At 39.5% G+C, this 22,899-nt stretch overlaps 1 protein-coding gene across 2 annotated transcripts in view; it reads left to right on the forward strand.

Annotated features, from left to right (window-relative positions):
• The first annotated feature begins 4,686 nt into the window (after positions 1-4,686).
• Positions 4,687-22,899, forward strand: part of ECHDC1 (ethylmalonyl-CoA decarboxylase 1) — a 45,966-nt gene continuing 27,753 nt past the window's right edge. For both annotated transcript variants that reach the window (XR_014804027.1, XM_003121214.7), the window contains exons 1-2: positions 4,687-4,738; positions 22,281-22,499. Coding sequence is in view for 1 of the 2 variants with exons in the window: in XM_003121214.7 (XP_003121262.3) it covers positions 22,283-22,499 (217 nt within the window). In the remaining variant the exon portion in view is untranslated. The remainder of the gene's footprint in view (positions 4,739-22,280; positions 22,500-22,899) is intronic.

Raw genomic sequence — 22,899 nt, forward strand, 5'->3', positions numbered from 1 at the left:
TGTGTGTGGGGGGGGTGTATGTGACGGAATTTCAATATGAAATTCAAATAAATATTAATAGAATTGCTTATTTAAGCCCACTGCCTAACGCCACTGAACATGTCATTGCAGAGTCTCAGCTCCTATTACATGCCCATAGCCATTTCTGTGGGTGGAGTGCGACTGCAGAAAAGAAATGTTGTTTTATGTCAACATATTAGTCACGGCACCGAAATGCATAAATGTCACCTTCTGCGCTATCTTCCATGTATCTTCACTAGTTGCCCACCCTTCCTCCAAATTCCGAAGTGTTTTGGACTTTTTTTTTTTTTTTTTTTTTTTTTTTGCTACACCTGTAGCATATGGAAGTTCCCAGGCTAGGGCTCAAATTGGAGCTTCAGCCCCTGGCCTACACCACAGCTCATGGCAACATTGGATCCTTAACTCACTGAGCAAGGCCAGGGATTGACTCCGAATCCTCATGGATACTAGTGGGGTTTGTTACCACTGAGCCACAACGGCAACTCCCTGGACCTCTTTTGGTTATGTATGTAATTTTATACTATATGTGTATAAAACAACACAAATTTCTCTTCAGTTTATTGCTAAATTCTTTGAGAACTAGCAAGTAACTAAATACTTGGAGACAATATAAGGCGTGTGATAAACTCATGCCCGAATGGCTTACTTTAAGAAAGGGATCTATACAAGCTGCTGCAGCTGCCAACTTTGGAAGGCTGCAATATCATATATCCCTATTCAGAATTAGTGCAATATCACATACCCATATTCAAATTTATGATAAAACATCCAGTTACTCCCACTCATTCTGTAAACTGGTTTATGCTCCCAAATCACCATTTAATCATGTGACTTTCTTCTTCTCCTCCTCCTCCTTCTTTTTTTTTTTTTTTTTTTTTTTTCCTTTGTCTTTTTGGGGCTGCACCTGTGGCATATGGAAGTTCCTAGGCTAGGGGTCAAACTGGAGCTACAGCTGCCAGCCTATGCCACAGCCACAGGATCTGAGCTGCATCTGTGACCTACACCATAGCTCAAGGAAATGCCGAATCCCTAAGCCACTGAGCAAGGCCAGGGATCAAACCCACATTCTCTGGATACTAGTTGGGTTTGTTACCGCTGAGCCATGCTGGAACTCCTTGTGTGAATATCTTGTTCAACAGAGTGTAATGGTTTAAATTGCTCATTTCATATGTCAAAAGATAAAATAATGAAAAAATAAAACAGCCCAGGAACGGTGAGTTTAAGGCAAAGTGACAGTAACACAAAGAGAAAGCTGCAGGAAAGAGTCAACAGTTCCTAAGGTAGTGAGCTATGGGGGCCTTCGGAATACATCAGAGTGTAGCCCTGACCCGACTTCGTCATTTGCTTCCACAGAGGGTTCTAGACAGAGGAGTAGGGGGAGATAAAGGAAGAAAAGGGGAAAAGAAGGTGCAAACTACAGTTGTAGACAGGCTAAGTTGCTTTTAAGTTGCCCAGAGACTCCTGCTGAGCTTCCCTCTGCTGGGGGGAGTAGGAGGGCAGAGGGAATTGAGATAATTGACTGGTACTAGACACCCCCTGCCATTCCTGCCCAGAAAAAAAAAAAAAAGGAAAAAACAACAACACTTGAACTGCAGCCTGAGTTCCCCCTGCGCAGGAACTTGGATTTGTTTCATCCACCAGACCTCACAGGCTATGCCAAACAAGCCAGTACTTTTATAGTCCGAGGCAGGCAATCTGCAGCTCTAGATGTGACACGCCCCTTGCCCTTGCTGAGCCGATGCCAACAGGCTGGCCCACTTCCTCATGCAGCACCGGTGTGGGCCAGGTGCGGGTCAATTCCCGGGAACAGGCCTGGCCGGGTTCCACAGGAGCGAAGGGAGCCCTGCAGCTTAGCTGGCGGAGACCCCGTGGCCTGGCAGGCTAGGCAGACGAAGCAGAGATGGTGGCAGGAAAAAAAAATATCTCAGCCCGGTCAGTAAAAGTTCAGTAGAGGTCCCATACGCTCCCCTTCCCATGCCCCATGCATAGATGAAAATCATAGAGTCATAGAGGGGAATCAGAACATGGTTGATCCTTGAGCTTTCTGGAAAGCGAAGATCCCTACCTTAAGTGGGTCTTCATGGGAGGCGGAAGATGATCTGAATCACAGCACCAAAAATAGTCAGTTTCCTAGGTCCCTGTCTCGCTGTAGCAAAGCTTTGAATTGCGGAGGTTTAACAAATTTATTAAAGTGAAAGTACATTTTCAGAAAAGGAGAGTGAGGACTCTCATGCGTGCAGGTTAAAAAGAGGGCCTGACTCACTCTGCCATAGTGAGTCCACACCCCACAATGTGGACCTGAGTGGAGACCCAATTTGATCTGATTGGTCTTGGGCAGGCCACCTCATTTGCATGGGGAACAGGTTATATAGAGGCAGGGTGAGAAGTGGGCAGCATTCCTTCTCTAGCAGGGAGTGAGCAGCCCAGGCTGGCCAAGGTGGGGGAAGGGGCATTACAAGGAGACATGACCAGGGAGTTCCTGTCGTGGCTCAGTGGTTAACGAATCCAACTAGGAACCGTGAGGTTGCAGGTTCGATCCCTGGCCTTGCTCAGTGGGTTAAGGATCTGGCCGTTGCCGTGAGCTGTGGTGTAGGTTGCAGATGCAGCTCAGATCCCGCCTTGCTGTGGCTCTGGCATAGGCCGGCAGCTACTGCTCCGATTGGACCCCTAGCCTAGAAACCTCCATATGCCCCAGTAGCGGCCCAAGAAATGGCAAAAAGACCAAAAAAAAAAAAAAAAAAGGACATGGCCAGAGGCTTTTGGGTTTAATTTCCTTGAAGGGGACTTGAAGCCTGTAATATATCTACTGTCAAATGCTAGAATTATTAATTATTTCCTTTTGTGGGGAGAAAGAAATCCCAGCATGATACATTTCTAAAAAGTCTTGGCCTAATAAATGAATAGGGGCAGAGGAAACTAAAGAGAGAAGGGTGGGTATCTTTCAAAGGGCCTAAAAAAGGGGCATAGGACCAGAGGCAGGAACCTGTTGTAGAGATTTCCACTATTTGAACCATTTTAGTGCCTCTCTTGGAGAAGGGAAGGAGGAAACTGGCCCTGGCGGCAGGGCCTGAGACAAGGAAAATGGAAGAGGGGAAAGAGAGGCCTCGGAAGACGTGTTGTCTTTTTTTATTTGAAGTGTGATGGGAAGGGATTACAATTTTAAAATATAACTCTGTCCAGGGTGCCTGAGGAAAGTGGGGGGGGGGGGTCCCAACATTTAGATTACTAGAATCCCATTTCTTAGGTTTTTTCCCTAGAGCAAAAGAAAAATTCCTAAACATTCTGCACGTCAAATACTAGCACAGCCGATTCCAAAGGAGTTGGGCCAAATGCTAAGTGAGTATTCACAGAAAGTACAAAGACTTCACAGGCAATTATCCAATGCAAGTTGTCTAAGTTTCTATTTGTGTATGTGGCACCCCTGGCAGGAGCAACTCCATTTTGGGCCTAGAGATTTATTTCAACAGTAGTTACCAATCCCTGAGATCTCCATAATTGTCTTTCTTACTACCTATATTAAAGTATTCTGCTTAAATAAAATTTGTGTCATTTGTTTCATGCAGCCAGCTTTTCAACAACAACAAAAATCACTAAGTCATTGTTGGTGAATGTTCTTTCATTCTAGAATTCTTTTGATCCTCGATAATCCTTTTATTGCTTCATGCACATGTTAGGATCATAAATGTTGGGGACTAAAATCACAGAGTACTTAAATTACTTTCATGTTGAAAAGACTGTAAGGACTTTGGAAGAGTGTAGGGGAGCAAAATTCGCTACCCCAAAATGTGTCTCTCTGGCATGAGGATTATTTTAGGCTGATTATTTGTAAGAAACAGAAGACTCAGGAAGACTTTATCCTTACCCTTCCCCCCTTAACTGTCTGAGAGAATTTAGATGAAGGGCCTGGTCCAGGAGAGAATTATTATCAGCGACACCCAGTGGACTGAGTGTGGGAGGGCGATCTCAGCAGGACCTGGAGACCAGAGTCCTCTCTGTGTCCTGCATGGCAAGGTGAACATTTGTTTAACAAATGTTTTGTTTTTCCACCTGGAAGTAAATTGACTTCCTCCCCTTTTGAAGTCTCTAATCCTTATCCCCCCCTTCTCCTTCTCAGATGGCATTCAAACTCCAATTGCCTAATTTTCCTTCGGTCTCATTTTCCTTGTGGGGGTCCTCATATCTATATTTATATCTATTTCTGTATATATATGGATATAGATAAATATATATGTAATTAAACTTATTTTCTCCTGTTAATCTGTCTCATAATAATTTAATTCTTAGACCAACCAGAAGAACATAGACGGGTAGAGAAAAAAATTTTCCTTCTCCAACAAGAAAAAAACTATATCAATCTACCCCTCCCCACCCCCCTCACACTCCTTCTTTCTTTATTTCCACATCTGAGGGGTCCACTGTTTACCAGCTGTTGCTGCAGGTGCTGCAAGTATAGAGATAAAGGGGGTATGGGTGGAGAAAGCAGAAGACTCCTTCTGTGAAGACCCAGCACTCTCTTGAGAGAAGTAAAATGTGAGGGAAAGATGTAATTGTGAAATATGTTGACGCAGGAGCCTGGTGATAAAACAGCCAATCCTTTCTTGATACTTTATTGGTCTGACCTGAAAGCTGAGCAGATATAAATGGGTTGGAGCACAGGCAGCTATCACCATTCCAAGAAGAACGACCAGCTGGCAAAGACGAAAGGAATTGAGACAGAGTGAGTGGTGGGAATAATAAGCAGGGTAGTAAGATAATAATAAGTTAAGTAAGTAAGGTAATAATAAGGTAGTAATAATACGAGTTGGTTTGTGGCCAAATCCTTAAGCCTTGTGTGCCAATTTATTATTGGCAAATATTATTTGTCAAGTACTGTAGTAGGCACTGCAGATGCTCTCTTGCAGCTAAATCTAGTGGGAAGATTTGGTTAAAGAATTACAGGAACATGTGAGTGAGGATTAAGGAAGCATAGAAATGTGAGAGCATACAGTAAAAGTATTTTGTATAGTCTAGAGTATTAAAGAGGAAGCTTGGAATTAGGAAGAGGAAGGTGTAACGGGTGGGGGATCACATAGTCAGAGGCTTGGAATGAAGAGAAAACCTGAAGGAAATGAAAAACTGAAAGAAGTTCATTTTGGCTGGGAGGCGGAGGGGTGATGTGTGGCATTGAATGAAACTAGAAGGATGTATTAATGACAGCCTAAAACCAAATTAAAATGTGACAAACAAGTCATATTCTGACTGTGCAAAATAGAATAGTTCTAATTTTTTTGTTGTTCATTTCCCATGTTGAGCTAATTATTTTCTTATTAAGTATTTGTTTGTATTAATTTTCTGGATGTAACAATCCCAACACCTGGTAAAATGGTATATGGCTTCTAAGAGAACAGCTAGCTTAGTCCTTGTGCAGGAGGGGAACTATCTGATCACTTTTGAAGAACTTAAAAAAAAAAAAGGAGAAAGTGAAAACTGTGATCTCAGATGTGTACAGGGTTCTCTTTCTTTTTTCACGTGGTGTGGTGCAAGCTTGTTCAGCTGGGCTAAATCTGCTTATGGTGAGACAGCAAAGTATCCTACAGGACAACTTTATTTTATTTTATTTTATTTTTTCACGTGGTGTGGTGCAAGCTTGTTCAGCTGGGCTAAATCTGCTTATGGTGAGACAGCAAAGTATCCTACAGGACAACTTTATTTTATTTTATTTTATTTTATTTTATTTTATTTTTTGTCTATTTGCCATTTCTTGGGCTGCTCCCATGGCATATGGAGGTTCCCAGGCTAGGGGTCTAATCGGAGCTGTAGCCACTGGCCTACACCAGAGCCACAGTAACGTGGGATCCCAGCCACGTCTGCAACCTACACCACAGCTCACGGCAACGCCAGATCCTTAACCCACTGAGCAAGGCCAGGGATCAAACCCACAACCTCATGGTTCCTAGTCGGATTTGTTAATCACTGAGCCACAGTGGGAACTCCTGGGACAACTTATAAATGTTTGTTTTATCCTACAGAAATTTTATTAAATGGTAAGTGCCTTACAACCTTTGTGTTGCCTAAGATTCTGGAACAAATATAAAATGTTGATTGCTTAACTGCATGCTTATTAAAAAACTTGAATCTTAACCCTTGTTTGTTCACTTGTACTTTGAGATAACATTGTAGTTTAATGGTGGTTTACACCTTGACTCTAAGCACTGGAGTATTGTCTAATTTAGTCTCTGAATTTAGAATTGGGATGAAAGTACACATAACAGGCTATTAAAACATTTTAAGAATTGGATTCCTAAACTTGAGGTCAGCAAACTTAATAGGCTTATGCAATGCTCTCGAGTTTTTCAGGCATTATTCAGTGGCAGAGACAAAGGCATATGAGGAGAGGAGAGGAAAAGGGAGAGTTAGTAGTAGAAGGGGGACAGGAGGGAGAAGGAAAAGAAAAAAAAAAAGTGGAATTCATAGAGAAGAGAATACATGAGGTTTTTATTATAAAGTTTCTGTGGAAAAAAAAATCACTGTATCAGAGATGACCAATGAGGATTTCCCATTGTGGCTTAGTATCCATGAAGATGTGAGTTGGACCCATGGCCCCCTCTCAGTGGGTTAAGGATCTGGCATTGCCAGTGAGCTGTGGTGTAGATTACAGATATGGCTTGGGCCCCTTGTTGCTGTGGCTGTGGTGTAGGCTGGCAGCTACAGCTCCGATTCGACCCCTAGCCTGGGAACTTCTATATGCCCCAAGTGTGTCCCTTAAAAGTAAAATTAAAAAAAAAAAAAAAAAAAAAAGGCCAATGAGGCAAAAATACTAGTTACATAAATATTTAAATTTATAATGATTTAAGTAGGAGAAGATATTGTTTACAAATCATCCAGGTCACTGCAATCCAGGTAAGACTCCTGTATAGCCTGGAGCAGATTGGGGATCTAATCCTTGAGTGCGATTTATTGGATATGTGGAACTAATCTGTGGCCTTGGCTGCCCCCAGGATGGGTAGGGCGCTGCACTATGGGATTGGCTTTTGCTCATGGCAACATTATGAAAACTCTGAGCAGAGCACCAGCCAACCTTCCCTATTCACATGCTAGATGGACCAGATCAGTGTTCCACTGGTACGATTACTTAGCAGCGACATTTGTGCCTTCATTAGGAACCACCAACATAATGCTGAGGGTGGAAGCCTTAACTAATTTTACTCGACAAGCTCTTTGTCTTTTTCTCTTTTTTTTTTTTGCCATTTCTTGGTCCGCTCCCGTGGCATATGGAGGCTCCCAGGCTAGGGGTTGAATCGGAGCTATAGCCGCCGGGCCTACATCAGAGCCACAGCAATGTGGGATCCAAGCTGCGTCTGCAACCTACACCACAGCTCATGGCAACGCCAGATCCTTCCTTAACCCACTGAGCAAGGCCAGGGCTCGAACCTGCAACCTCATGGTTCCTAGTCGGATTCTAAAGCACTGAGCCACGACGGGAACTCCCTTGACAAGCTCTTAATGATACTGCAGAAGCTATTTCTACCCTAAATATGGAACAACAACAAGAAAAGTAGTGCTACAAAACCGAACGGTCTTAGATATACTCACTGTAGCTCAAGGAGGTAGCTGTGCTATTACAAAATCTGAATATTGTGTCTATATTCCTGATTATTCACAGAATATGTCTTGATTCCCTGCAAGATCTCTGGCAGCAGATTCATAAGATGTCCGATCCAGCTCCAGGTTTTCAAGCTGCCCTCTGGAACTGGTTGACTTCTTCCTCCTGGTGGAAATATTTGCTCACCATAGTCATCATTGATCCTTTCATTTGGATCCTTATAATTAATTGTGTTTTTTGATTCATTACATCCCAGTTAAAAGCTATCAACCTTCAAATGGTGATAGAAGGACCCAATGTAAGGCATTGAAGCCCACTCGACAGTCCCACGAGTGGGGACCTAACTGCTTTCCCCTAATGACGCCCCTTTTCAGCAGGAATCAGTCAGAGCGGTTGCCCCTTTTCCCTCTGCAGTCTCCAACTCTAGAAGGGGGAATTGAGGCAGAATAACTCAGGTAGTCAGTGTAGGAGCATGGGCCTCAATTGGTTCTTTGATATGGCTTATTGATTAACATTTATAGCTTAAGGGCTCCAGGGAGTGACATCCCCACAGGCCTTGTTTACTATAGAGAGTGTACCTACACCCAGATGGACATTAATCCCTAGCCCCCTGTGACTCAGTTTACCGGAAGAAAAGGGGAAAGACTTACGGACGTTTCCACCCCTTGGACTCCTATTGGACGAGGACTGATATAGATAATTGGGCAAGGCCAATGGGAGAAAACCACATCTTTCTGGACTCCACGTGGGTACCTTCTCATCTTTAAGGGATAAAAACCCTTTTAAGACAATAAAGAGGGGGACTCTTCCCTCCCACCCCCAGCTGTCCTGGGAGGTATTTGCTTTCTTGTAGTAAAGACTTTGCTTGCTTGGAAAAAAAAAAATGTGAGGAGATTCAGAACTGATGATGTCTAAACTAATTGACCTTGTTTTGGATATTGGAGAGAGGGGCAATGTATGAAGACAGAAGAGACATAACTCTACAATGAGAGAAGATGTGTTCATTGATTCTATTATCTCTCCATAGTATTTAAAAATGCTAATGGTTTATAAGCGTTACCCCCCTTATTATTATTTTTTTGATATTAACTCTTCTTTTCTCTAAACAGAATACTATGGAAGATATAGGCAAATTTATTTATTTTAAATAGCCATCTCAGTTCTCATTAAGTTTCTTTGGCACATTTCTTTCATACTGAAGTTATGGTCAATGTGGAAAAGACCTCTGCCTCAACTGAATTTTCCACTGAGTGATCTCTTCTATGTATGACTTATCCCTTGGGGCAAAACATGCCTAGAACATACTCTGGGCAAAAGCACACTTGGACGTACTGTGTTCTGACTCTCTATAGCCCCCTCGGTTTTGTGAGCTGGGGTTAGTAGATGCAAGCTATTGCATTTGGAGTGGATTGGCAGTGAGCTCCTGCTGTATAGCACAGGGAACTATATCTAGTCACTTGTGATGGAGCAAGATATAGGATAATGTGAGAAAAAGAATGTATATGTGTGTGTGTGTGTGTGTGTGAGAGAGAGAGAGAGAGAGAGAGAACAGAGATTGACAGAACACTGCAGACCAACTATAATGGAAAAAATAAAAATCATTTAAAACCCCCACAAATAGTAAGTATTTTGGTCACAAGACACTGACTGCAAAGAAAAGCAGATCTGGAATTCCCATTGTGGCACAGAGGAAAAGAATCTGACTAGTATCCATGAGGCTGCGGGTTCGATCCCTGGCCTTGCTCTGTGGGTTGGGGAACCAGCATGCCATGAGCTATGGGGTAGGTCACAGATATGGCTCAGATCCTGCATTGCTGTGGCTGTGACTTAGGCCAGCAGCTGTAGCTCCAATTTGACCCATAGCCTGGGAACTTCCATATGCCATGGGTGTGGCCCTGAAAAAAAAAAAAAAAAAAAAGCCAGTTTAAGTTTACCTTTTCCTTTGGTTACTCTCCAGTAGAACTAGAACATTGCTTGATTTTTGTTCTACTTCTGCTTAGAATGTTAAAATTGGGAAAGAATGAAGAGAAATAAAGTATCATAATCCTAGGCACGGATTTAATATCTTTGAATCCATTTCTGCCTATAGAAAATTCTTAGACTTCATGATAAAATTTACCCCTAGCCTGGGAATCTCTGTACGCCTCAGGTGTAGCCCTAAAAAAAAAAAAAAAAAAAAAAAGAGAGAGAGAGAGAGAGAGAGAGAGAGAGAGAGAGAGAGAGAGAGAAGGCTTCCAGACTCATTTTGAATGATATATTTCCTTATTTTTCCCACAGACTTTGATCACTGAACTTGGGTCTAAGGATAGTGAAAGGGGAGATGAAAAAGAAAGAACAGTTGTTGGGGATGGGAGGGTTTTTTATGCAAATAGCTGTAGCTTGCACATCTCTCATACATCTTGTCATGAGAATATCAGTTTTATATGCTGATTTATTTCATTTAGTGCTAAGCTAGCCTCGTTGCTTGTTATTTCTTAATAACTCCTGAAATTTTTAGTGTAGATTTTCTCCACTAGCTAAGAAATCTTAAGAAATATTTACATTTGGTTGATAATTTAGGAAGCCTCCAAAATCCTTGTTTTTTTCATAAACATTTCATACCTCTTAATTAGTAAAAACATTTTAATTTTGAAGTTTTTTTCACCCCTTCCATTTCACATAGACCTAAATTTTCCACCTTCATCACTTTATTTCCCCTTCAAGTTCATTTTTTAGGTTCATGCTCAAGTCCTGAGAAGCTACCTTTTTAAAAATATTTTCAATTTCAGTGAAAATGTACATGTAGATTTATACTTCTAGGGGTGTATATTTAGATATATGGTTAGCAATGTCTAAAAGTTAACTGAAATAACTTAAAGTTAATTGAAATATTTAACTTTACAGTTCTGTGTACTTGAGAGCAAAAAAGCTTTCAACAAGTGGATTTATCCTTGCCTAGGACAGTTTTGCTTTCAGGTAAAGAGATAGTTTGACCAGAATAGCTTATTTTCTAGTGATGCTAGATGCCTTATGATCATAAGTTCAGAAGTGCTTCCTTTTCATAGACAGAAATTTTACCCTCCTCTGGGAAAGCGGGGAAATATATCTTCCAACTAGGCTTATATTTTGAGAACTGGAGCTATGCAAAGAAAAGAAGTAAGGTAAATATGAGGAATAATATGCAGTAACATAGCAGAAAAAATATTTCAAATGAGTCATTTGTTTAAAATTAAATAATTTATTATTTAAGTGTATGATAATAATTATTGACTTTTAGAGATTACTCTTATTCTTTAGTTTCACAGTATCCTGTAATTCTCCCATCTGCCCAATAATTTCATGTAGTACCAATAAAGTACCTTTCATTGCATTAATTTAAGGAGTGTGAACACCTGTAACATAGATTTATTCTGCCTTTACTGTGTCATTATTTATTTCTCTGTTTTAATTAGATTCTTTTATTCATTTTGAAAGTTATTTACAAAATCCTTCAGTATCTCTTGAGTTAACTGAAAATGTCCTGGAATGTTGCAGAATTATTGTTTGATAATCATTCTTTCTAGCTTTGCTAGGTCTTCAAGAGGCTTTTGATACCTTAAAAGAAGTTAACACCATAGAACTTATCATCTTTATTGCATCATTTTCTAATCTGACAGCTAGGACTGGCAGTGGATGGGAAAATGGTGTACAAGTAAAGATACTCCATGAGTTTTAGAAAAGGGTTTTCGGGTTGGCATTGGATGAAGATATTAAAGGTAACAGACCACTTGGCTATTTTATTTTGCAACTTGTAACATTTGATGAATTTCCTTGGTTGCTTATTAGTTTTGTTTATCACAGTATTACTTATAGTCCATAAGTATGTCCCCAGTGCTTTTATTATTCCTTACTGGTAGATAATTTGGATAACCATGCCTATAGGCAACTGGTGGTGACTCTTTTAGAGGGAAAGAAGAGAGAGAGAATAGTGGACATGTTCTGTTATAAACAAACACTTGTTTGCTTACCCCTATGCACCTGAGAGCTTGGCATGCTTTCCATTTTGACCGTATATTTTCTTTTTAATTTTTAGTCATTTTTATTCCAGAATGGGGAGACATTGCCTAGATCTACTCAACTTAAGCTGCAATAAATAGAGCTTCTTTCTTTGTAAGTTTTAGGAATGAATTGATATGAGCCTAAAAGAATTTGCTTCTGGATAGTATCCTTTAACTCTTATTTTATGTATTTATTTATTTATTTATTTTTGTCTTTTTAGGGCCACACCCATGGCATACAGAAGTTCCCAGGCTAGAGGTCGAATTAGAGCTGTCGCCGATGGCCTATAGCACCAGCCACAGCAACGCCAGATCTGAACCTCTTCTGCAATCTACACCACAGCTGACGGCAATGCTGAAACCTTAACCCACAGAGCAAGGCCAGGAATTGAACCTGCATTCTCATGGATGCTAGTCAGATTCATTTCTGCTGAGCCACAATGGGAACTCTGGTCCTTTAACTCTTAACCTCATTAGGAATAACCCCAGTAGTTGTTAGGAATAATTCTAAGAAAATGTACTTACCGATGTATTTCCAAGTTGAATACTGAGGGGTTCTAAGAACAGATCTTACTCGCTACTAAATTCGAGTGCTAAGCTCCACCTTTGGGTTAAGTCACATCTGTATTCAAAGAATTTGTTATAGTTAAGGTGCCTAAGTAAGAAGTCTTTAGGCAGGGCTTCAGAGGGCTTTTTACCTAGCTTGCCACTGGTCCTAGATCTCAGCCTTGTGTGTTTAGACACTTAAAAGTTATACTGGAGTTCCCATCCTGCTCAGTGGTTAATGAATCCGACTAGGAACCATGAGATTGTGGGTTCGATCCCGGCCTTGCTCAGTGAGTCAAGGATCTGGCATTGCCATGAGCTGTGGTGTAGGTCGCAGACGCGGCTCGGATCCTGCGTTGCTGTGGCTCTGGCGTAGGCTGGCGGCTACAGCTCCTATTGGACCCCTAGCCTGGGAGCCTCCATATGCCTCGGGAGAGGCCCAAGAAATGGCAAAAAGGCAAAAAGACATAAAGACAAAAAAAAAAAAGTTATTCTGTAAATTTTCTTTTAAGTACTCAGGAGAGGCAGAAATACGTTGCATGTGTTGTGAGATAGTGGTTAATGAAACAAGATTACAAAATTGTTCATAATTGTCACAATCAGAAGAAGAAAGTTCTCCATGCTGTTCTTTCTACTTTTGTGAACATTGGAAAATTTCGGAAATGAAAAATTTTTTATTTGTAATTTTTATTTATTTATTTGCTTTTTAGGGCCACACCTGCAGCAAATGGAATTTCCCAGGCTAGGGGTTGAATCAGAGCTACAGCTGCTGGCCTACAACACAGCCACAGCAACTCAGGATCTGAGCTGTGTCCGTGACCTATACCACAGCTCACGGCAAGACCACTGAGCGAGGCCAGTGTTGAACCCGCATCCTCATGTATACTAGTCAGGTTCATTAACTGCTGAACCATAACAGGAACTCCAAAAAAGGTTTTTTGAAAAGAATGAGCTGAAGGACATATGAGACAATGCTAACATCTGTTATAAATGAGGGACAGGTATCTGTTTTATTGTTTTCTCTATTTTAAGAAATAATTTTGGAATATTTTAGAATTAAAACTTTAAAAAGTTATTTCTTCATCCATGAATGACTAAATACTGTGGACTGTTTTCTGATAACCAAACTAAGCTCATAAAATGCGGAAGAAATACCAGTTTGTCACCTTTATATTTACTAATTAGAGCTCTTTCCAGTAGGAAAGAAGGAGGGTTAATTATGGAGTTTGGTAGCAAATGATAGAGTAAAGTTATGGTAGTTTTGGAAGCAGGTCCCATCACATCATTTACCATAGCGTGTTAGGATACTTTTTTTTCCCTTGGAAAAATAGCATCAAGATGTTATTCTTGGATGCTGTTTTCTTGTTTTTTTTATATATAATTTTTTTATTTTCCCACTGTACAGCAAGGGGGTCAGGTTATCCTTACATGTATACATTACAATTACATTTTTCCCCCACCCTTTGTTCTGTTGCAACATGAGTATCTAGACAAAGTTCTCAATGCTATTCAGCAGGATCTCCTTGTATATCTATTCTAAGTTGTGTCTGATAAGCCCAAGCTCCTGATCCCTCCCACTCCCTCCCCCTCCCATCAGGCAGCCACAAGTCTCTTCTCCAAGTCCATGATTTTCTTTTCTGAGATGTTCATTTGTGCTGGATATTAGATTCCAGTTATAAGTGATGTCATATGGTATTTGTCTTTGTCTTTCTGGCTCATTTCACTCAGGATGAGATTCTCTAGTTCCATCCATGTTGCTGCAAATGGCATTATGTCATTCTTTTTTATGGCTGAGTAGTATTCCATTGTGTATATATACCACCTCTTCCGAATCCAATCATCTGTCGATGGACATTTGGGTTGTTTCCATGTCCTGGCTATTGTGAATAGTGCTGCAATGAACATGCGGGTGCACGTGTCTCTTTTAAGGAGAGTTTTGTCCGGATAGATGCCCAAGAGTGGGATTGTGGGGTCATATGGAAGTTCTATGTATAGATTTCTAAGGTATCTCCAAACTGTTCTCCATAGTGGCTGTACCAGTTTACATTCCCACCAACAGTGCAGGAGGGTTTCCTTTTCTCCACAGCCCCTCCAGCACTTGTTATTTGTGGACTTATTAATGATGGCCATTCTGACTGGTGTGAGGTGGTATCTCATGGTAGTTTTGATTTGCATTTCTCTTATAATCAGCGATGTTGAGCATTTTTTCATGTGTTTGCTGGCCATCTGTATATCTTCTTTGGAGAAATGTCTGTTCAGGTCTTTTGCCCATTTTTCCATTGATTGATTGGCTTTTTTGCTGTTGGGTTGTATAAGTTGTTTATATATTCTAGAGATTAAGCCCTTGTCAGTTGCATCATTTGAAACTATTTTCTCCCATTCTGTAAGTTGTCTTTTTGTTTTCTTTTGGGTTTCCTTTGCTGTGCAAAAGCTTTTCAGTTTGATGAGGTCCCATGGGTTTATTTTTGCTCTAATTCCTATTGCTTTGGGAGACTGCCCTGAGAAAATATTCATGATGTTGATGTCAGAGAGTGTTTTGCCTATGTTTTCTTCTAGGAGTTTGATGGTGTCCTGTCGTATATTTAAGTCAGCCATTTGGAGCTTATTTTTGTGCATGGTGTGAGGGAGTGTTCTAGTCTCATTGCTTTGCATGCAGCTGTCCAGGTTTCCCAGCAATGCTTGCTGAATAGACTTTCTTTTTCCCATTTGATGTTCTTGCCTCCCTTGTCAAAGATTAATTGACCATAGGTGTCAGGGTTTATTTCCGGGTTCTCTGTTCTGTTCCATTGGTCTGTCTGTCTGTTTTGGTACCAGTACCACACTGTTTTGATGACTGTGGCTTTGTAGTATTTCTTGAAGTCTGGGAGAGTGATGCCTCCTGCTTGGTTTTTGTTTCTCAGGATTGCTTTGGCGATTCTGGGTCTTTTGTGGTTCCATAGAAATGTTTGGATTGTTTGTTCTAGTTCTGTGAAAAATGTCGTGGGTAATTTGATAGGGATTGCATTGAATCTGTAGATTGCTTTGGGTAGTATGGGCATTTTTACAATATTGATTTTTCCAATCCAGGAACATGGAATATCTTTCCATTTCTTTACATCTTCTTTGATTTCTTTGATTAAAGTTTTATAGTTCTCGGCATATAGGTCCTTTACCTCCTTGGTCAGGTGTATTCCGAGGTATTTGATTTTGTGAGGTACAATTTTAAAAGGTATCGTATTTTTGTATTCCTTTTCTAATATTTCATTGCTGGTATACAGAAATGCAGCTGACTTCTGAATGTTAATCTTATATCCTGCTACTTTGCTGAATGTATTAATCAGTTCAAGGAGTTTTGGGGTTGAGTCCTTAGGGTTTTCTATGTATAGTATCCTGTCATCTGCATACAGTGACAGTTTGATCTCTTCTCTTCCTATATGGATGCCTTTGATTTCTTTGGTTTGTCTAATTGCTGTGGCTAGGACTTCCAAAACTCTGTTGAATAGCAGTGGTGAGAGTGGGCATCCCTGTCTTGTTCCAGATTTGAGGGAGAAGGCTTTCAGTTTTTCCCCATTGAGCATGATATTTGCTGTGGGTTTATCATAAATGGCTTGATTATATTCAGGAATGTTCCCTCTATACCCACTTTGGCGAGGGTCTTGATCATGAATGGATGTTGAACTTTGTCAAATGCTTTTTCTGCGTCTATTGAGATGATCATGTGGTTTTTTACTTTTTTTTTGTTAATGTGGTGTATGATGCTGATTGATTTGCGTATGTTGAACCATCCTTGTGAACCTGGGATGAACCCACCCTGGTCATGGTGTATAATTTTTTTGGTATGTTGTTGGATTCGGTTGGCTAAGATTTTGTTGAGAATTTTTGCATCTATATTCATCAATGATATTGGGCGATAGTTTTCTTTTTTGGTGGTATCTCTGTCTGGTTTTAGAATGAGGGTGATGGTGGCCTCATAGAATGTCTTTGGGAGTATTCCTTCTTCTTCAACCTTTTGAAAGAGTTTAAGGAGGATGGGCACCAATTACTCTTTATATGTTTGATAGAATTCACCTGTGAAGCCATCTGGACTTTTATTTGTAGGGAGTGATTTTATGACCTCTTCAATTTCATTTCTAGCGATCGGTCTGTTCAGTTGGTCTGTTTCTACTTGATTCAGTTTTGGCAGGCTGTAAGATTCTAGAAAATTGTCCATTTCTTCCAGATTGTCAAACTTGTGGCCGTATAGTTGTTCATAGTATTCTCTTATGGTTTTTTGTATTTCTGCTGTATCCGTTGTGATTTCTCCTTTTTCGTTTATAATTTTGGTTATTTGGGTTCTTTCTCTCCTCTTTTTAGTGAGTCTGGCCAGGGGTTTGTCAATTTTGTTTAACTTTTCAAAGAACCAGCTCTTGGTTTTATTAATTTTCTCTATTGTTTTTTGAGTCTCTATTTTATTGATTTCTTCTTTGATCTTTATCATTTCCTTCCTTCTGCTGACTTTAGGACTTCTTTGTTCTTCTTTTTCTAATTCATTTAGGTGGAGGGTTAAGTTGTCAATTTGGGATCTTTCTTCTTTTTTGAGAAAGGCCTATATTGCTATAAATTTCCCTCTGAGCACTGCTTTCGCAGCATCCCATAGATTTTGAGAGGTTGTGTCTTCATTATCATTTGTTTCGAGGTAGTTTTTAATTTCCTTCTTGATTTCCTCATTGACCCATTGGTTTTTTAGTAGCATGTTGTTTAGTCTCCATGGAGTAGGTTTTTTCTCTTTCCTTTTCCCATGGTTGATTTCTAATTTCATGGCATTGTGATCAGAGAAGATACGTGAGATAATTTCTATGCTCCTAAATTTACTGAGATTAGCTTTGTGTCCCAATATGTGGTCGATTCTTGAGGATGTTCCATGAGCATTTGAGAAGAATGTGTATTCTGCTTTTTTTGGATGTAGTGTCCTGAAGATATCAATGAAGTCTAACTTTTCTATTGTTTCCTTTAGGATCTCTGTTGCTTTATTGGTTTTCTGTCTAGAGGATCTGTCCATTGATGTGAGGGGGGTATTAAGGTCTCCTACTATGATTGTATTCTCATCAATATCTCCCTTTATGTCTGTTAATATTTGTTGTATGTATCTGGGTGCTCCTGTATTTGGGGCATATATGTTGACGATAGTAACATCCTCTCCTTGGATGGATCCCTTAATCATTAAGTAGTGTCCTTCTTTGTCTTTCTTTATGTCTTTTGTTTTAAAGTCTATTTTGTCTGATATGAGCGTTGCGACTCCTGCTTTTCTGTCATGTTTATTGGCGTGAAATATTTTTCCCCACCCTTTCACTTTCAATCTATATGTATCTTTTGACCTAAGGTGAGTTTCTTGAAGGCAGCATATTGAAGGTTTTTGCCTTTTTATCCACTCAGCCACTCTATGTCTTTTGATTGGGGCATTCAGTCCATTGACATTTAAGGTGATAATTGATAGATGTTTATTGCCATTTTGAACCTCGTGTTCCAGTTGATTCTATGGTTCTCCATTCTTCCTTTTTTTTTTTTTGGTTGGATGGTCTCCTGTTATTATCTGCTTGAGTGTATTTTTTTTTTCATTTTTTTCAAATGCAATATTTGGTTTTGGCTTGTGGTTGCCCTGTTTTTTAAGTATGCTAAACCCTTCCCATAATTGTGTGTTTTAGCCTGATGGTCCTGTAAGTTCAAACACTTCATTACTATATTAAAATTAAGAAGAGAAACATACAAACAAACAAACAAAAAGGGTTATTTATTTCCTAACATCCCTTGCCCACATTTTATGGTTTTGATGACTCTTTTTTATTTTTTTCTTTTTAATTTTATTTTGTTTGAAGCATGTTCATGATTAAGTCTATATGCTGGCTTATTTGAATGACTGCTCTCTGATTGTGGTTTCTTCAGTTCTAGTTCTTCCTTGATCTTTCCCCCGAGTAGGTGACTTTCCAGGGTGCGGGATCCCTTTCTCCTCCTCAGTTCCCTTTCGGGAGCGCCCGTCCCGCTCGGATTCACCTCTCACTCTCCTCTTTTCTTCCGTTCTGCCCAGTAATGTCACGAACTTCTTGCCGTTATTGGAGTTTAGGTTCCTCTGCCAGCGATTGGTTGCTGTTCTGTGCGAGTCATTTATTCTGTAGATGTGCTTTTTTTGTTGTTTGTGGGAGAGGGCGAGCGTGTTCCCTACTCCTCCGCCATCTTGTCCTCTCTCCTCGGATACTGTTTTCTAAGACAACAGGCACCTTACCTGCTATCTTTTTTGTCAGTGGGTCACTTTTTATGTAAATGAATTACATTTTATTTAGCCTTCTTGATAAGGTTTAAGAAACATCTTGGTTTCCTCAATATTATTTTTATAAATCACCTTAGTGGGGAGAAATTTTTTTTTTTTTTTTTTTTTTTTTTTATAACTGCACCCATGGAATATGGAAGTTCCCGAGCCAGGGAGTGAATCCAAGCTGCAGTTGTGACCTATACCGCAGCTGCTAATGCTGGATCCTTTAACATACTGCACCAGGCCAGGGATCAAACCTGCACCTCTGCAGTAACCAGAGCGGTTGTGGTCAGATTCTTAACATACTGCATCACAGTGGGAACTCCTAGTGATGAAATTTGAAATACTATTCCCAAGGTCTTACAGTTTAAAGGATTGCATTCTACTGCATATTTTTAGATACTTATCCAGGTATCCTGCTGAGACACTTTGACAAAGGTATTATTTGAAGGTGAAGCAATTTAAAGTAGGAAAAAAGAGAGATTATATTGCAAGCTTCTTTATGATGCCCTGTTCTCCATCTGTTCCTCATACCATTTTGTAACTCACATATTAGAGATATTTTCTGAAACTATAAAACAATATTACGGCATTCTCTTTGGCAACCTGATGACTTATTTTTTCACTTTCCTGTGTTTTCTTCACCAAGTATTTATTAAGTACTTTTTATGTGTTGAGCACTGTACAAGGCCCTAGTGACAGAGGGTATGTACCTCAGAGAACTGCTCTCAAGGAGCTTCCCACCTAGTAAGAAAGACAAATTAAAAATAAAATTAAAATTAATGTGCAAAATGTAAAAAAATGGAATAAATACTAGGTTAGGATAAAGAGAATGATTATCTCTGCTTAGGAAATCTTTTTTTTTTTTTTTTTCGTTTTTTTTGCCATTTCTTGGGCCGCTCCCATGGCACATGGAGGTTCCCAGGCTAGGGGTCGAATCAGAGCTGTAGCCACTGGGGGATCCGAGCTGCTTCTGCAACTCACACCACAGCTCATGGAAATGCCGGATCCTTAACCCACTGAGCAAGGCCAGGGATCGAACCCGCAACTTCATGGTTCCTGGTTGAATTCGTTAACCACTGAGCCACGATGGGAACTCCAGGAAATCACTTTTAAGAGGAAACTTAGGAATTTAGTTTTTAAAGATGATTTGGTATTTACTAGGTCAACAAGGCAGGAAAGACATAGGAGGAGGTAACAATGTAAAATAATAAGGTAAATTTGTTGTTTGGTGTCCAATGTAGACTGTGGGTAGAAAAGTCATGAGAGAGGGGATTCAAGGCATAGGCAGAGGCCAAATCAGAGTGAGCTTTGGATTTTATCCTTTTGATAGAAAGCTATTGAGAAACCTTAAATTTGGAATAACCTGACTGGATTAAAAAGATAGCTCTGATTTCAAGGACTAGTGTGAAACTAACTGGTGACCACTGTATTTGTCCAGATGTTACATGATGAGGTTTGAACTATATTAGTAGTAGAAGAAATAAAGGATGGGAACAATAAAAAAGAAGAAAATGTTTTACATGTAGGTCACGTATGAAAAATGAAGGAGGGGAAGGAAATTGGGTTTTCTGCTGTGGCTTATTGGGGTGATGATACTATGGATAGTTAAGGGAAGGAGTAAAGAAGGAGTTAACAGGTTTTCGAAGTATGAGTTAAGGTTTAGACAGTGATTTTTGAGAAGCCCGCGGTACATCTAGAGGTGAGGACTAACAAAATAGACTTTTGTTTGAGTTAGGAGTACACAGGCATAAGGTCTCAACTGGAGATAGAAATGTAGGATTTGCTGTCTTACAGGTTTTTTTTTTGTTTTTTTTTTGTTTTTTTTTTTTTTGTCTGTTTGCCTTTTCTTGGGCCGCTCCTGCGGCATATGGAGGTTCTCAGGCTAGGGGTCGAATCAGAGCTGTAGCCACCAGCCTATGCCAGAGCCACAGCAACGTGGAATCCCAGCCACATCTGCGCCCCACACCACAGCTCACGGCAACGCCGGATCCTTAACCCTAAGCAAGGCCAGGGATCGAACCCACAACCTCACGGTTCCTAGTTGGATTCATTAACCACTCTGCCATGATGGGAATTCATGTCTTACAGGTTTTAATAAAAACTATAGGCAAAGGAATAAAAGAAAGTCAACAAATTAGTAATAAAAAGGCAAATAAATAGAAAAAAATCGGTGAAAAACTTGGTCACTTTATAAAAGATGGTATGCAAATGCCAGATAAGCACATAAAAATGGAGCTTGACTTCATTCAACATCATGGAAATGCTAAGTGATACCACAATGACAGACCATTCTCTAGAATGCCTAAAATGAAAAGAAAGGAGGAAAGAGACATTAGCAAGTGATAACAAGGTTGTGGAGCAACTGGAATGTTCACTAGCTGTGGAAGTACTAATTTATATTGGTACAACCATTTTAGAAAATGCTTAGGTAGTATTCTTTTAAGTAGAACGAATGAACAGGTGCTATCATTATGCCCAGTGTACTCAGTAGTGTGTGTGTGTTTGTGTGTGTGTGTGTGTGTGTGTGTGTGTGTGTGTGTGTGTGTGAGAGAGAGAGAGAGAGAGAGAGGAGAGAGAGAGATTGATATGGAGAGTTTCCTAGTAATCTCACCATGGTTAATTTCAAGCTATCAATGGTTTAAAAAAACAACTTGCAAAGATCTTCAGTGTTTAACAATCAGTATTAGCCAACTACTGCCAACCCAGTAATTCCATTTCTAGATTTAGTCAACAGCATACATAGTGACATGAAAGACACATACTAAAAAGTTCACAGCAACTCTACTTATAATGCTAAAACCCAGAAAATACCAAATGTCTATTTACATTAGAATAGATGAATTGTGCTATGTTCATATAATAAAATACAACAATGAAAAGAATGGACTCTTTAGAATCTAATTACACATAATAATGGTATTGGGTGTCACAAACATAGATGAAACCAAACACAAAATAATATATATGATATTTTTCAATTTTTATAAAGTTCAACAGCAAGCAAGCTAATCTTGTGTATTTCAAGTCAAGATAGCTGTTATCCTTATTTGGAGTCACGACCAAAAAGTGCTACAATGAAAGGTGGATCTTTTAAGGCTTATGTTCTCTTTCTTGATCTGGGTGCTATTTACTTAAATGTATTTACTTTGGAAAAATTCTGTGAACTGTAACTTATAATTTGTATAACTTTCAGAATGTATGTTTCATGTCAACAAAAATACTTACATAGAGCAAAAAAAGCATATGGCAGATAGGAAATTACCCAGAGATGAGATATATAAAGTGAGAAGAATGACAGAACTTTGGGGAACACAGAAATCACACACATCAATTCCTGTTTCTCTCCCCGTTTTCCTCAGGACTCCTTCCAGCTATTTCTATAAAAGCATTGCATTAAGATAAGGATAATACTAAGAATAACTCTTCTATTAGAGAGCGGGGCTGTCTTGTAGCCTCTCTGCATAAAGACTGTTTCCAAGGGGACATTTGGACTGAATTTACTAGATGTAGTTAGGACAGAAGAACTACTGTCATGAGGAGGACTACCAGAGGCAGAAGATGGTGCTAATTACAGAACAGCAACATTTTTCTAAATCCTCTTAGTGTGTTGGATCTCAGTAAAGGCACTATAACTATGTTATCATCTTCCATATAATGAAATGATATACAGTGTGAATTATTTTGTCTGGGAAGAGGGGAAGGAAGCAATTCCATACACTTCTCAAGGAGTTCTTTTAGAAGTAGGGAAGTCCTCCCAAACAGAAAGTTCTCTCACTAAAGCTTGTTCAGGTATAATATTAGGAAAGTGTCTGTTTATCTGGACTACTGCATACATTTCTCTCTTTTCCAGAAATGGCAAGTCTTTTAACGACTTCACCTGTTCCTATAAGGACAAAATTTCTACATCAAATAGGATTGTCACTTTATAATACCTCTCATGGCTTCCATGAGGAAGAAGTGAAAAAAAAACTTCAGCAGTTTCCTGGTGGATCTGTTGACCTCCAGAAAGAAGAAAATGGCCTTGGCATTCTTACTCTGAACAATCCAAGTAAAATGAATGCCTTCTCAGGTAAAGCGATCTTTCTTTTGTTAGTTAAAAAATGATACTAAATCTAATCTTCTATCCTGTGATTTTTTTTTTCCTTATTCTGTTGACAGAATTCTTGAAAGTCATGGTACTCTTTGTGGGAACTTGAAAAACAAAACAAGACAAAACAAACTATCATATGAACCAGGAATTTTTTTTTAACTAATTGTGAATATTTTAATGCTTTTTAAAAATTCATGAATACAGATGTTGATAAAAGGGAAATCATCCAGTTAATCTTGCTTATTTTTTCCATTGAAATTTTAACTGCCTAATAACTTCATTTGTTTGTGCTCAGCTAATATTACTGGGAGACAAAGGGAAAGGTGTTTCTAAGGTTTTAAAAATGAAAGAGAAAAGCCTGAAATGAAAAAAAAAGTTA

Source organism: Sus scrofa, chromosome 1, assembly GCF_054392235.1.
Source record: "Sus scrofa isolate SSC_HxYL_T2T_F1_AM1 chromosome 1, Sscrofa_HxYL_maternal_Yorkshire_Landrace_v2.0, whole genome shotgun sequence".
NCBI classification, from domain to species: domain Eukaryota; kingdom Metazoa; phylum Chordata; class Mammalia; order Artiodactyla; family Suidae; genus Sus; species Sus scrofa.